Consider the following 16,662-nt stretch of genomic DNA (forward strand, 5'->3'; position numbering starts at 1 on the left):
CAGATTATATATCTGCTGTCATCTTTTAGCCTCATAATTTGGAATAAACATAAAATAGGATTATAATGACTGATATTTTCATAAACATACCAGAATTTATGCACCCAAATGAATGTGGTCCTTTAAAGTAGTCACCTTAAAAAGCCATACCCATATTCTAATGATGCTGCCATTACTCAACCCACTTTGGACTTGTGCTTTTGAAATGACTTTCAAAGTCCACAGTACAATCTCTGAATATCCTCAATGGTAGAAAATCAGGATCCTATAAGATTAAATTTTTAGGAATTTAGAAATTGCCAAAAGTAATTTTAGATCCACACTTGGTAAAACATGCGGTGGTCAAGATGAGTACCACTTTCTCTGGTTAAAAACAAACAAAAAAACAAAAAAAAAAATTTCAAGTGCTATTACACAATAGGCACTTTGATAGGCACAATTATAAAATAATGAGACTGTCTCTTGTGGGATTTGTAAGGGATCTGGAACTGCTCTTGGGAATCTAGTTTTTTCCCCTAATTAACTTTATTGAGGAATGATTTATGTACAATTACCTGCATTCATTTAAAGTATACAAATTGGTGAGTTTTCAGAGTTGTATATACCTCTGGAAACACCAGCCAAAATCAAGTTATAGAATATCTCCGTCACCCCCTCAAGAATCCTTGTTCCCCTTTGTATCCTGGAATCTAGTTTCAATTATGCTTGGAGCAGTGGCAGCCTTACATGAATAAGCACATAGCCTCCTGAAGAGAACACCTTAAAGAGCAATATATTTAGATAGAGAAGCTTCACTGATTTGGGAACCATAATGATTAACCCTTGAAACATTTGTGTTTAAATAGTAAAATGCATTGAGTTCCAATGGCTTATTCTGTAAACTCAGAATTGACTCCTCAAACTTATTTGATCCTTAAGAAATGACATTGTATAGCACGGAGGCTCTGATGACTAGGCTGTTATCAGGGAGGGGGGTGGTAAAGAAAAACCACTAACCTCCATAGAGAACAGAAGGGAGGATTTTGGACTCATAAGAACCCATGGTGGCAGAAGCAATGGAAAGATACTCTAATGGGAAGATGGCAGCCAGCTAGCTGAATATGTTCAGGTCATTTGAAAGTCACATATTCAGATTAGGTATTTCCTGTATAAGATCTAGTCATAGTATTTAAATTATAGCCTCATCATGTTGTGGTCACACCTTGCAGGACCTCCTTGTAAAACATATTAAGCAATCAGTTTAAATATCCAAAGCAATGTAACCTGTAGTCCAATAATCAGTGATAACTGTGGTTATCGTACTTGGGCAGGAGAAGCAGACAGAATTCTCAAGTGTCTTAACAGGATAATTGGGACCAATGGCACCAAAATGAGTATTATGTGAGCACAAGAAGAGTCCTCTAAACCCAAAGGGTTAACACATTAGTCTGTGGTTTAGTATAAAAGGAAATTCAATTCGATAAGTTAACTTTAAAATTAACTGTTCAAATTATTACCTTAAAGTAAAAGTAAAGCTTTATCTTATTTCAACAGTAAAGACACAGACCTTCCCCAGGATACTTCAGATAAGGATAAACACATCCTTCTCAAGCAAATACATATTAGTTTGTTTCTTATAACATAAGAATGCACACCAGAGGTACTCTTCAACAGAAGAATAAACTCTTCACAGGATTTAATTTATTCCACATTTCTAAAAAATGGGGTTGAAATTAGGGATGGGAGTTTCTTTCTACTCAAAACAATGAATGCAGTCTGCAGCAACAAGCTAATATTTGGTAGCAGGAAGGAGAATACTAGAAAATATGGGCTATGTGTAATTCATCTTCTAAACCTAGTTGGCAGCCCCAACCACATATCACCATAGAGAAAGTGTGTCAAATTTCAGTTTAAAATGATACACCTGTAGCATAATCATGAAAAGGGAAAATTCCAAACGTGACTGTGTAAATGGCATTGGCTTTGAAGAGTATTTTAAAAGTGGAAATCTCTTTGAATAACTATCACTTTTATTTAAACACTTTCTGTAAGTGCATAGTGTCAATCTTAATGTATTAAAAAGAATCTGGTACAATAAAATAATTTTGTGTATTTTTAGCTTCAGTATCAATAAAATAAAGTATTTACTTTTTTTCCCTTAAATGTGTGAGAACTCAGATTTAAGGTGTTATGTTCCTCCCTTTTTCAGTGTAATCATTGGTAGCCACCTATTAACATTTATGAACAACAGATTTCACAATGTAATTTGCCTAGCAGAAACACTAACGGGAGACCTTCACAGTCTAATATATTTTGAAAAGTATATGAGAATAAATATTCTGATTTTTGTATCTTCCATTAAACAAAGCTGACTAGTAATTAAGAATTCAATAATAATTTATAAGAACTATGGGCTGAAGTAAAGAGACCAATACAGCTTTAAAGCTATAGCTTACAACATCGAAAAACCTTAGAGGCCCGATCCCGGAAATTAATTATTCTTCACTGAGTACTTAAAGTATGATACATATTGCATAGAACAGTTGGAATCTGTGAGACAGTGAGAAAACATATAAACGGAGGTTAAGCTGGTCATGATTAAACCAGTGTCATGTGAGGACATTTGAGCAATAATTCCAGAATCAGTTGACATTTCTCCTTCAGATTTTTTTTGTAGTAACAAACTTTTCAGCAACTAGCGTTCCACTAATTCAGATTCCTAAAGTTTGTCTTATTTTACTGATTAACTTTTATACCAGCAGGGCACTGGTTAGCATATCAGAAAAGCTTAACTTTCAGCTAAATAACTCACCTGCAAGTCCTGGCCTAATTATTTTAAGCATAAATGAGTGTACAACATTTACACACTGGTTAGATAAGGATAATTAAAATAAGCAGAAGTATACCTGACAAAGATTTGCAACCAGCATATACAAAGAACTTCTATAATGCAATAACATAAATTATGTGAACACACGTCACAAAGGTATACAAATGAACAAGCACATAAAAATGCTTGATATGAAAAACAATCAGGGAAATGCAAATTAGATACCACTTACTACAATGAGATACCACTTACTACACATCCACCAAAATGACTAAAATAAAAACCACTGACACCATCATCTGCTGATGGTAATGAGAAACTGGAACTGTCATACACTGCTGATGGGAGTTTAAAATGGTACACCCACTTGAGAAAAATGTCCTGCAGTTTCTCATTAAAAAAAAAAAAAAAACTAAACATGCACCTCACCTATGACCCAACAATTCTATTCCAGGATAAATGAAAACATGTGCTCATAAAAAGACTTACAGAAAAATATCCATAGCAGCTTTATTTATAACATGTAAAAAAAAACTGGAAACGGTCCAGGTGTCCACCAAAACGATAAACTATGGCATATTCATACAATGAAATAATATTCAGCAATAAATTTTTGATACACACAACATAAATTCCAAATACATTATGCTGAAATAAGTCTTATACAAGAGAGCATATACTTTCATTTATGTACAGTTAGAAAATCAGAAAACTAATCTATTGGGGAAAAATCAAAACCAAGAGTGGTTACCTAGGGGAATGGGATAGAAAGATTTGACTGGGAAGAAGCATGAAGAGACTTTCTGGGGATGATAATGTTATCTTGATCAGGGCTTGGGTTTCACAAGTATTTATCAAACCTCACTGCATCTAACACTTAAGATTTGTGCATTTCACTGCATGTAAACTTTACCTCAAAAGAAAAAAATCTTTAACTACTGTTGAACTCTAGTTAACAATATGCATGAAGTGTTTACAACAGGTAATCTGTACTTAAGTTTGCAATTTGCCTTGAAATGCATCAAAAATAAGGACTTATAGATGGATATGTGAAAAAGCAAGTACAGGAAAATGTTAAGTATAGAACTTAGGTAGTAAATATACAGATGTTAACTGAACAATTCCTTCAACTTCTCTGTGTTTAAAATATTTTTATAATAAAATGTTGGAGAAAAAATAAGCAGTGAGTAAAGAAAAAGAACTAAATTAACAAAATCCTATGCCATGTTTCAAAACAACCAGGAAAGGAAAAACTTCTTGGGTAGCTGAAGCTATTTTAGCAGAGCTAAAAGGAATTAAAGAAAATCGAAACAAACTTCAACTGCTAAAACAAACAAAACAACTATAGCTTTTTATGAAGGTAAAAATTTTCACTTTGAGGTAGCCAATATACCAGAGAAAGGAAATAAAACATTAGTTTAAGTCTAGTATTAGGGTAGAATTTTTTCAGCAATTCTGCAAACAATTTGGAAAAACCTGTATTATATAGTCTGGAAAGAGTCAAAAGTTCTGCAAGAAAGATTTGCTAATTAGGGTGAGGGGACTGACCATCCATATAACACTAATAAATCAATACTATGAACCAATAATGTTTGGCTAGAATAGATTTTAACCTTTTTATCCACTGACTGGTCTGAATTTACAAGAACTGATTCAGTTTAACCTCAATATTGTTTGTAATGACCCCACCCCCTTCACAAAAGGTCTACTCAGTGGCAAGAGACACCTACCAGGAAAAAAACTAAACAATAGTCAGATTTTCTTGTTTCCAAGATCACCCCTCACCAGCGGCCACAAGAAAAAAAGTAAACTCAAAAGTGGTGGTGATCGGCCAGGTGCGGTGGCTCACGCCTATAATCTCAGCACTTTGGGAGGCTGAGGTGGGTGGATCATCTGAGGTCAGGAGTTCGAGACCAGCCTGACAAACATGGAGAAACCCTGTCTCTACTGAAAATACAACATTAGATGGGTGTGGTGGCGCATGCCTGTAAACCCAGCTACTCCGGAGGCTGAGGCAGGAGAATCACTTGAACCCGGGAAGGGGAGGAGGTTGTGGTGAGCTGAGATCGCACCATTGCACCATTGTTGCCTGGGCAACAAGAGGGAAACTCCTTCTCAAAAAAAATAAAAAGTAGTGATTATTGGGAAAACAATTACTGAAACAATAAAACCTGAATTGGTTCACTTACCTCAATTAGTTTCCACTACAAATAAATGTCATGTGTTTATTAAAATTGGTTTTATGTGTAGCTAGCAAATATTAATTACAGAATTTCAAGAACCCATTTTCCATCCCATAGCTTTCCCCAAAACTCCAGATGTTTTAAAGGGCGGACTTTATGTGACAGCCTCTCTACAACCTTATAATTCTTTTCAGGATTCAAGATAACATTTCAAAAAACCCAAATTCATACTAACTTCATAAGCAAACATCTCCTCTCCAGATGGCAGGTTACCAAGGTAGTTTTTATTATCAAAAATTTCAAACAAAAGAGCATAATGAACCCAAGTTTCAATGATAATTATTCAATGACACACAGCTAGTGTCATTGAATAATTAAGTTAGTGTTCTTTCATCTATAATACTCATCCTGAAATTATTTTGAAGCACCTCCCATAATCACTCTAAAGCAGTTTTAGTCACACAGCAGGTCATTACCTAAACTCAGGTCAATCCTTTCCTGAAGCTACATCTCCCACACACAGGCACCCTCCATGTCCATGAAAACTATTTTAGGGAAAACTGCCTTTGGTCATTGAGGTGGAAGAGAAGACAAGTGTTCTAAATCAAGCTGCTCCTACTGAAACTTAACATTCTAGGTAGGATGGAGGGAAACAAGAGGTTGTCTCTTGCTACATAGAGTATCCCTTATCCGAAATGTTTGGGACCAGAAGCGTTTGGAATTTCAAACTTTTTCAGGTTTGAGAATATTTGCTTTATATTTACTGGTTGAGCATTCCTAATTTGAAATTCCAAATTGCCACAAAGAGCATTTTCTTTGAGCAGGAAGTCAGTGCTCAAGAAGTTTCAGATTTTGCAGCATTTCGGATTTTCAGATTAGGGATGCTCATATTAGTTCTGTTGAATTCTTATATAAATTATATGAATTCTTCATTATAAACGTAAATATAAAAGGCCTTAAAGAGGTTTCATATGAAATGAACTAAATTTGGCCCAGATTTACAAAAGTCTAGATTAAGTTCATGCTCCACCCTTCCCAATAGACTATATCATTCATTATCTATGGAGATTTGTTTAAGTTCTGAATGTCTGGTGTTCACATAAAAAAAAATCCCATGATTTGTTTATTCTTTTAAATCCAAAGCTTTTAAATCTCCAAAGCTTACACCTTGATTATAAGCTTTAAGGAAATGAAAGATGTTTTAAATTCGTAAGTCTTACATTTCAACAGTAAAACCAACTCAATGTTTTCATCTGCTCTTAATCAAGGCAGAAAGCCACAATCAGTTTTGAGAATATATACAGCATACAAATGAATTTAATTATTTTTCCTGGCTATGAGAAATTATCCAGCTATTTACCTTTAGCGTAACCAGATTCATGGCAAGAAGGGGCTGTAAGTAAAGGGTTCCAAACAAACTACAGTGCCTTTATATTTCCTTCCCTAAACAATTCTAAATGGATGAAATTTGGTTAAAGGCAGAGAAAAGACAGGATACCTTTTGCAACAAGAGCAACTTAAGAGGTAATCTGTAAAAAGGAGAAGTCTACCACTATGTTTATCCTATATGGTGATTAAGTGTTAGGGTTTTGTTTTGGTTTTCATCACAAAAACCACTTCCTTTTTACCTGGCAGCTGCCTCCAAGAAAGACTGCAGACTTCTGCAGCAGTACAGGTTACCCTCACCTCTACCCCAACAATAGGAAGGCCAGGACTCACTCCTTATTTCTTAGAGAAGACTGATTGTAATACATAAACAAAGAGAACTTGTATGATTTAAGCAGGCCATAAACACTGACCTCAATTGATAGTTCACAATCTAGTACACACATTGCTTCCGGGTTACGTTAATAGCAATCATGATTAAATTTCATTAATTGGTAATAGAGCACAAGCCAAGGCAGCATATACAAGTTTGAAATAAAAACAAATCTACTGGAAATCTAAGGCAGATGCGCTTGTCTCAAAACCCGCCAAATTCCAAACCGGTATTCTCAAGACTACAATCTTCTAAAACACCCCTTAGAAGCTAGTGAACCACTGACAGCTGAAGACAGAGGACAATCACTTTCTGTGATATGTATACTTCAGAAATGTTTGCACACACATTCAAAACATGTTGGGAAGGGGCTATTCCATGTTATAAACTTGAGTAAAATAAACCTTCATGCAAAACACAATTTGCAGGCTGCATAAATTGAGAACCCAGGAGGTTAGCAGAGAAGTTAAAACACTAATACACACAGTTGGTTGTTATAAAACATTAGTGCACTGCCATCCACCTTAAGTTGTCAGATGCTAACTTGTAGTGCAAGGCCTTCTTAAAATCAAGGATACAAAACCAAATCCAATCAGTACTATTATGAAGCAGAACCCTTTACCACACTGGCTTATTTAGAACTCATCAATATCAATCATCTTGAGAACAGTACATTGAAGATACATCTTCTTTGCAATGTTCCACTCCAGTACCTTCAACTGTTCAAGTACTTCAAGCCCTGATGTCTCAAATTGTTCTTTTTGGCCAGGGTGTAGCCACAGGGGGAAAGGAGAGACTGATTCACAAACATAAATAACCTTTTAAGAAAGTGATATAAATAGGTTTTGTGGCAACCAAAGAACACTTTTTAAATAGCTGTTTGTCAGGTGAGACAGACCAAAGCATTCAGGATTATTTTCCCCTCAGAGAAGAACTGATCAATACAGGACATCTTGTGGTCTTCAGATAGATGAAAGGGAGAAGGCAAAAAAGGATGATGAAATGTATCTCACAGCAAGCCAAAGACAAGCCAGGCCTTCAGAGATACAAGATTAAGTCTAAAAACAAAAACGGTAAGATGTGATAATGTCTGGACTCAGAAAACAATAACCCCAAATGAAGGCCTCAGTAGCAAGTTTTTCTCTGACCTTCTCCTGCCCTCCTGTCTCTCAGTCTCCTTCTTCCTCAAAGCTAGCCATAGAAACTAGAGTCCCTCTTCCCCAAGGTGGGTCATAGAAACCAGAACCCCTTTTTCCTGAAAGCCAGCCACAAAACCTAAAAATATTACTCGAACTTTTCTAAAACCTAAAAATATTACTACACCTTTCTGTGTAAAAACTGGCCATAAAACATTTATCTGATCCACCTGGTTTGACTGTCATAAGACCCCCTATTCCAGAGAGGATCCTGTCCCATACCCAGAAGGAAGGAATGTGTGCTCAGAGAGGCCAAGAACACGAATAAGCCTTGTTGGGTTTCCCCTACTCAAGTCCATTAGCAGATCATACCCTTTTTGTCCAATTATATTTCCACATGGCTGTCCATACTTCATTGAACCTAAGCATAAAAATGGACAATTTCCCCTGTATTTTTGGGTCTTCATTCTGAAGGTTCCCGTGTACACATTAAAATTTGTATGCCCTTTCTCCTCTTTACCTGCCTTTCGTGAGCTTTCGGTGAACCTTTAGAGGGTGAAGGAGTTTTCCCTTGGCCCCTATAACTATTGAAAGCATAGGACAATGAGAAGTCTAAAGTTCTATAAGAGGGTTACAGATGCTTTAAAAAACATGCACACACACAAAAGAAACATTTTCCAGAGAAAAGGCGTAGATATGGTAGTATGTGCTGCAATGACTCTAGATTAAATAACATTTCAAGTGGCTCTGCAACTACTCCCCACCAGTTCATGCTAAAAATTCACATTCTTTGACAACCAAAATGCCAGAGAAAAAACATGTTGAAACAATCAAACGTCCGGTACTCTTTGCTGACATGAAAACGCAAAAAGAAAAAATCCCACTTGTTTTGGCAATTTTAAATGCTATTTTTTATTTACTGCTAACTGTGCAAAAGACACCAATTCAATACAGTGCAGTAAAACACTTACATACATCCAGTATTAAACAATAGCGTATGGGATAAATCTAAAGCAGAGAACCATGTGCCTTCAAAACTGATATCACAGAATGCAACTGGCTTCAGACAATTCTCAAGAAACCTGAAGAGCTCTTTAATTTAATATTAAGTGAGTTACCCAGAAGCAAAGGCTCTTGGTTTTACTTTCTAGAAAAAAGTTCAAGTTATTCCAATTCTGCATGGTTTAATATGATGTGTGATCTCTGAACCAATGAAATACTTTATATTCATTTTATCAATTGGTACCATCAGCTAATATAAAGCTGACAAATGGCTGACAGGAAAACAGCTGAATACAATGAAGTATGCTCAATATGGGGCTAGTTGTACATCCATCTCAATTTCCTTAGTCACAGCCCAAAATAATATCCCTTTAAAGTACTATTTTAAATCAAAAGGTAAAATAATTTTAAAGACAAATACAATAGTAAACACTAATCACCTAAATCATTTAACCACTAACATAAAAAACTTTCTAAAAACAAAAACAGCAAGAAAAATGGCAGTGCAAGAATACTTCATACTGCTGGATCTTACATACCCTGAGGTACATAGTGAGAAGCTGGGGGAGATGGAGCAAGATAGCCAATTGGCCCAGGATTTATAGCACCATGAATTTGAGAAGAACCACCATATGCTGTACCAACTGGATGCCAGGGGGGAACACAGGAATAATCTGGCACAACTGGGAGGCAGGAGTCAAAACCTGGCAAAGGTGGCTGCCCATAGGGATCTGACATTACTGGATAATAGACTGCTCCATGAGGGACAGATGAAGGATCAGCATTCGGAAAAGTATCTGAAAGAAAGAATGTATACAGTCTACTTTACATACAAAAATTCACCAAAACAGAACCCCATGCAACATAAGTGGATGTTCTTATGTGTGAAAATAAAATTTATTGACTATAAGAAAGATCACAGCAATTGCAGCAGGAGTACTTTAAATACAAATAATGACTAAATATGAAAATTTCCAAATTAAAAAACTGTGAAATACATGTGTCAAATCTATTCAACGTACAGACAGCTATCTTTCTGGGATGATTTAGGTATCAACCAGCTAAATACATAAATATTCTCTAGAGTCCTTCTAGTTAAATTCTTATAAGAGGTGGTCACAATTGAGTTATCCAATAGTTTTACAAGAGACATCATCCGAATAACCATTTAGCAATGAAAAACTCAGGTGTCTGGACAGTCTGGTCTATACCTGAAAGTATAATTCTGAAGAGCACCCTAAAAGTGTCATCTCTTGAATGTCATTAAGATCAAATTTTAATTTCATAGCACTTTTGCCACGAGTCAGTTCCAGTGGAAATAAATGCTGTTTTGATCTTGCTATAATGAGCATACACATTAGACAAAAAAAAAAAATTCATTACTTGGGCTTAGATTAACTCTGTGAAATTAAGACTGCCACTGCCTCATAGTTAATTACAATTAAAAATAGCTCTATAGAAGGTATATTGCACAAAATTTTAAAAAAAAAAGACTGACAATGTAATATGCTTTAAAAAAGGAAAGGAAGAGAGAAAGTAGTATTCCTAATATGCACCAGGTAATAGCATACTTATACATAAGGTCCCAATTAGTTCTGTAACAACCCGGGCAAGTCAGGTACGAACTCCTGAACTCAGGTGATCCACCTGCCGCAGCCTCCCAAAGTGCTGGGATTACAGGCGTGAACCATCAGTATTTTAATACCTAGCCTTTCAGGTAATTGTAGATATTCTTTGATGCTACACCCAAACTACGTAAGTGGTAGTTCCTCAAAGGTAAAACTCCTCCTTCACTGAGTTATGCAGATCTTCCAAATGTTGACACATTTCCTCATACAATTTAAGAAACTACATTCAGCTCTACTTATTACAGGAGTTTCAGTTGGTGGGAAGGTGTCAAGCTCGTGGTGGAAAATAAATGTTTTCCTAAATTCTAATTTTTATTTGAAAGCTAAAATTGTATCTTTGAAAACAAATATTACTAGTTATTTATCCTAAAGTGACAGGCTCACTTTGTTCATTTAAGAAAATGCCGACCAGATCAACTAAGTGTGAATAATGATAATTTATCCCTCTTTCAAGTCAGCAAGTACAACTCATAACTTAATAGCACAAGTCTTTTTCCTTAAGTTAATCATTATACTTCATTTAGTATGCAGAAGTGTTTTAAAAGTAGTTCCATTTTTGTCACAAAGAAAAATACAACTATTCAAAGATAAAAATCTAGTGAAAATGTCTTTGATTAAACAAAAAAAATAAGATTGGCATTTTTGTACCATGGGTGTATGGCAGTGAGATAAACACTGATTACTAGCAGAGTCTGGGGCCACTACCAATTTGTGCTTAGGTGCCAGCAGTTTTACCCATCACTGGTTTCTATACCCTCAATGAAAATACAAGCCAGTGAAAGGGGCAAATAAAATCTTAGTAGTATTATGAACACTTCTGACCTCATGACTCCCTTGAAAGAGTCTTAGGGACCACAAGAGGTCCACATATCATGCTTTGAGAATCACTGGTGTAGTATATGGACCTCATGAAACATATGAAAGTTATTACTGAATTATACACAATAAAATCCAACTGTCTTTCTTGCTGGCAATCTCATTACATACTCACCATTTGCTGATGCTTCCGCCTGTGTGCCATCTTCTCTCCTCACCTCACTGTAAAATTGAGGAATGGTTGGATCTACCAGAGGTGGCTCAGTATAGACTGGATAATTCTCTACATGAAGCTGCTGCTGCATCTGTGGCACATAGACCATGGAGTGCCAGTAGTTGTGGTAATAGCACTTGAGCAAGAAAGGGCAGCAAAAAAACAAGAAACTTTACTTTTCTCTATTCTTAATGTAATACAGTTCCCCAGAGACCAAAAAAAAAAAAAAAGTAAGAATTGGGACATGATTTTCAGGTGAGGTAGCAATGACTTTTTTGACCTAAAAACTTGACACTTTAGTCTGTTCTCTATAAGAACTTCAGGATCTTTTGCGGAATTTGCATCTCATATTTAAACCTAAAAATTCTTTCAGGGAATCGTCTAGAAGACCTGTATACAAAGGTGTCTTTTATAGTATTTTTAAAAGCAAAAAACATCGCACATAGTATTTAACAACAGGGAACTGGATAAATTATATACCCGTAATGAAATACTATACAGGCAACGAAAATCATGCTGTAAACTATTTAAAGAAAAAATGCCTGTATTGTTAAAAGATTAAAAAATTATACAGCATAATCCATAGTTTGTAAAATACAAAAGTTGTAAGAAAATATATGAAAGTATACAGTGATCATAGAGGTGATTTTAGTTCTCTTTATACCATAGTTTCAAAACGTACTACAATAGACACTATGATTTCTAATAAGAAAAATATTGAAATATCTACTCAGCATCTCCTGGTATTCCATGATGTAAAAGGCAGGAAAATATTTTTAAATGCCTCAGTGAAATAGATTACAAAGTTTCCACATGTGACTATAATAAACTAACATAACAGAAGGGGCAAGCGGTTTATCAATTCTTGAAACTGAATTTAGGAAAAATAGTCTCAAAGAACAAAAACCCACCCCATTACTCTTAATTTATAGATATGTACTATTTGGGAAGACAGTTTTCTTGGCACTGACATGTCTAAAGCTTTAGGGAAATCAGTGTCAGGGAATATGAACTAATCTGAGCATTCATCCAGGACAGCATAGAGTTTATCATCATCTGAGAGATCTTAAGATGCATTATTCCTTTCAGTAAATATGCCATGTTGTTACATTTTAAGTCAAGTGTATTTCAGAGGGAAAGTGATCCCTGAAAGACTAAAATAAAAGAGCTCTCACCTCAAATCAGAGACACCTTTCATTGATGAAGACATTTGTCAGTACCCACCTGCCTCTACAACTCAGGGGAGTGGTGAAAAACCAGTGTTGAGCAAGCATCTTTGAACACATGAGTGCTTTAAAAATGCAGCTCTTTATTTTTATTTTTATATTTAATTTATTATAAGTTCTGGGATACATGTGCAGAACACGCAGGTTTGTTACATGGGTATACATGTGCCATGGTGGTTTGCTACACCCATCAATCCATTATCTACATTAGGTATTTGTCCTAATGCTCTCCCTTCCCTTGCCCCCAATCCCCCAACAGGCCCCGATGTGTGATGTTCACCTCCCTGTGCCCATAGGTTCTCACTGTTCAACTCTCACTTATGAGTGAGAACATGCGGTGTTTGGTTTTCTTTTTCTGTGTTAGTTTGTGGAGAATGGTTGCCAGCTTCATCCATGTCCCTGCAAAGGACACGAACTCAGTCTTTTTTTATGGCTGCATAGTATTCCACAGTGTATGTGTGCCACATTTTCTTTATGCAGCCTATCATTGATGGGCATGTGAGTTGGTTCAAGTCTTTGGTATTGTGAATAGTACTGCAATAAACATACGTGTGCATGGGTCTTTATAGAATGATTTATAATCCTTTGGGTATATACCCAGTAATGGGATGGTTGGATCAGATTGTATTTCTCATTCTAGATCCCTGAGGAATCGCCACACTGTCTTCCACAATGGTTGAACTAATTTACAATCCAGCCAACAGTGTAAAAGCGTTCCTATTTCTCTGCATCCTCTCCAGCATCTGTTGTTTCCTGACTTTTTAATGATTGCCATTCTAACTGGTATCTCATTATGGTTTTGATTTGCATTTCTCTAATGACCAGTGATGATGAGTTTTTCATGTTTGTTGGTCACATAAATGTCTTTTGAAAAGCGTCTGTTCATATTCTTTGCCCACTTTTTGATTATTTCTTGTAAATTTGTTTAAGTTCCTTGTAGATTCTGGATATTCGTCCTTTGTCAGATGGATGGCAAAAACTTTCTCCCATTCTGTAGGTTGCCTGTTCACACTGACAGTTTCTTTTGCTGTGCAGAAGCTCTTTAGTTTAATTAGATCCCACTTGTCAATTTTAGTTTTGCTTTTGTTGCCATTGCTTTTGGTGTTCTAGTCATGAAGTTTTTGCCCATGCCTATGTCCTGAATGGTATTGCCTAGGTCGTCTTCTAGGGTTTTTATGGTTTTAGGTCTTATGTCTAAGTCTTTAATCCATCTTGAGTTAATTTTTGTATAAGGTGTAAGGAATGGGTCCAGTTTCAGTTTTCTGCATATGGTTAGCCAGTTTTCCCAACACCATTTATTAAATAGGGAATCCTTTCCCCATTGCTTGTTTTTGTCAGGTTTGCCAAAGATCAGATGGTTGTAGATCTGTGGCATTATTTCTGAGGCCTCTCTTCTGTTCTGTTGGTCTATATACCTGTTTTGGTACCAGTACTATGCTGTTTTGGTTACCGTGGCCTTGTAAAATAGTTTGAAGTCAGATAGCATGATGCCTCCAGCTTTGTTCTTTTTTGCTTAGGATTGTCTTGGCTATACGGACTCGTTTTTGGTTTTGTATGAAATTTGAAGTTTTTTCTAACTGAAGAAAGTCAATGGTAGTTTAATGGGAATAGCATTGAATCTATAAATTACTTTTGGCAGTATGGTCATTTTCATGATACTGATTTTTCCTATCCATAAGCATGGAATGTTTTTCCCTTTGTTTGTGTCCTCTCTTATTTCGTTGAACAGTGATTTGTAGTTCTCCTTGAAGATGTCCTTCACATCCCTTGTTAGTTGGATTCCTAGGTATTTTATTCTCTTTGTAGCAATTGTGAATGCGAATTCACTCATGATTTGGCTATTACTGGTATATAGAAATGCTTGTGATTTTTTGCACACTGATTTTGTGTTGCACACAAGTTCAGACTTTGCTGAAGTTGCTTATCAGCTTAAGGAGTTTTTGGGATGAGACAATGGGGTTTTTAAAATATACAATCATGTCATCTGCAAACAAAGACAATGTGACTTCCTGTTTTCCTATTCATATACCCTTTCTTTCTTTCTCTTGCCTGACTGCCCTGGCCAGAACTTCCAATACTATGTTGAATAGGAATGGTGAGAGAGGACATCCTTGTCTTGTGCTGGTTTTTCAAAGGGAATGCTTCCAGCTTTTGCCCATTTAGTATGATATTGGCTGTGGGATTGTCCTAAATAGTTTTTATTATTTTGAGACACGTTCCATCAATACCTAATTTATAGTGAGTTTTTAGCATGAAGGGGTGTTGAATTTTATAGAAGGCCTTTTCTGCATCTATTGAGACAGTCATGTGGTTTTTGTCATTGGTTCTGTTTATGTGATGGATTACATTTATTGATTTGCTTATGTTGAACCACCCTTGCATCCACTTGATTGTGGTGGATAAGCTTTTTAATGTGCTGCTGGATTCGGTTTGCCAGTATTTTACTGAGGATTTTCACATTAATGTTCATCAGGGATACTGACCTGAAATTTTCTTTTTTTGTGTCTCTGCCAGGTTTTCGTATCAGGATGATGTTGGCTTCATAAAATGAGTTAGGAAGGAGTCCCTCTCTTTCTATTGATTGGAACAGTTTCAGAAAGCATGGTACCAGCTCCTCTCTGTACCTCTGGTAGAATTCGGCTGTGAATCCATCTGGTCCTGGACTTTTTTTGGTTGGTAGGCTATTAATTACTGCCTCAATTTCAGAACTTGTTTTTGGTCTACTCAGGGATTCGACTTCTTCCTGCTTTAGTCTTGGGAGCGTGTGTGTGTCCAGGAATTTATCTATTTCTTCTAGATTTTCTAGTTTATTTGCATAGAGGTGTTTATAGTATTCTCTGACAGTAGTTCGTGTTCTGTGGTATCATTTTTTATTATGTCTATTTGATCTTCTCTCTTTTCTTCTTTATTCACCTGGCTAATGGTGTATCTATTTTGTTAATCTTTAAAAAAAAAAAAAAAAAAAAAAAAAAAGCTCCTAGATTCAGATTTTTTGAAGGGTTTTTCGTGTCTCTCTCTCTTTCAGTTCTGCTCTGATCTTAGTTATTTCTTGTCTTTTGCTAGCTTTTGAATTTGTTTGCTTTTGCTTCTCTAGCTCTTTTAATTGTGATGTTAGGGTGTTGATTTTAGATACTTCCCGGTTTCTCATGTGGGTATTTAGTGCTATAAATTTCTCTCTAAACACTGCTTTAGCTGTGTCTCAGAGATTCTGGTACATTGTGTCTTTGTTCTCATTGGTTTCAAAGAACAAAACACAGTGCCTTAAGTATCTTTGAATCTGTCTAATTTTCACATAAAATGGAAAGATAGTCATAAAAATATTTTAGGATAATTCATTTATTTTGAGACAGACCACCACAGTGAAAAGTTAGTATGTAATGTTAAATATGATGGCTAATCTAATATATGCTGAGGTTGTGCTGCTTACAGCCCAGTACCCCTCTCTTCAGTTTAATGAGTATTTTGTAAGAGAAACTAAAGAACTGGGAGGCTAAAGCAGACAACTGAACTACATCATCTTGAGAGATCTCTCAGACAGAAATAAAATTTTTAGTCGCCTTAGTGCTTTTGGTTTTTGAAGTTCAAGGGTCTGATTATCAAAACAGTTTATACTTTGAAAATAGGGCTTATCAAAGAAATTTTAACATGGCACTTACCTGTAATCCTAGATTGAAATAGTACTGCAAAACTTTTGTATCTAAAATTAAAAACCAAAAAAATTAGTGACTTGACTGACATAAGCAATTAGAATTATCTTTTAAAAGCTCTTTTGGCTGGGCATGGTTGCTCATGCTTGTAATCCCAGCACTTTGGGAGGCCTAGGTGGGCAGATTACTTGAGGTCAGGAGTTCAAGACCATCCTGGCCAACATGGTGAAACCCCGTCTCTA

At 35.9% G+C, this 16,662-nt stretch overlaps 1 protein-coding gene across 4 annotated transcripts in view; it reads right to left on the reverse strand.

Moving 5' to 3' along the window:
- Positions 1-8,774: 8,774 nt before the first annotated feature.
- The window catches only part of ALG13 (ALG13, UDP-N-acetylglucosaminyltransferase subunit), an 83,672-nt gene continuing 75,784 nt past the window's right edge, over positions 8,775-16,662 (reverse strand). For all 4 annotated transcript variants that reach the window (XM_011984486.1, XM_011984484.1, XM_011984485.1 and 1 more), the window contains 2 exons: positions 11,509-11,683; positions 8,775-9,686 (listed from right to left, as the gene is read on the reverse strand). In XM_011984486.1, the coding sequence (XP_011839876.1) occupies positions 9,421-9,686; positions 11,509-11,683 (441 nt within the window). In that variant the 3' untranslated portion in view covers positions 8,775-9,420. The remainder of the gene's footprint in view (positions 9,687-11,508; positions 11,684-16,662) is intronic.

Source organism: Mandrillus leucophaeus, unplaced genomic scaffold (genome assembly GCF_000951045.1).
Source record: "Mandrillus leucophaeus isolate KB7577 unplaced genomic scaffold, Mleu.le_1.0 Scaffold269, whole genome shotgun sequence".
In the NCBI taxonomy this organism is placed as follows: domain Eukaryota; kingdom Metazoa; phylum Chordata; class Mammalia; order Primates; family Cercopithecidae; genus Mandrillus; species Mandrillus leucophaeus.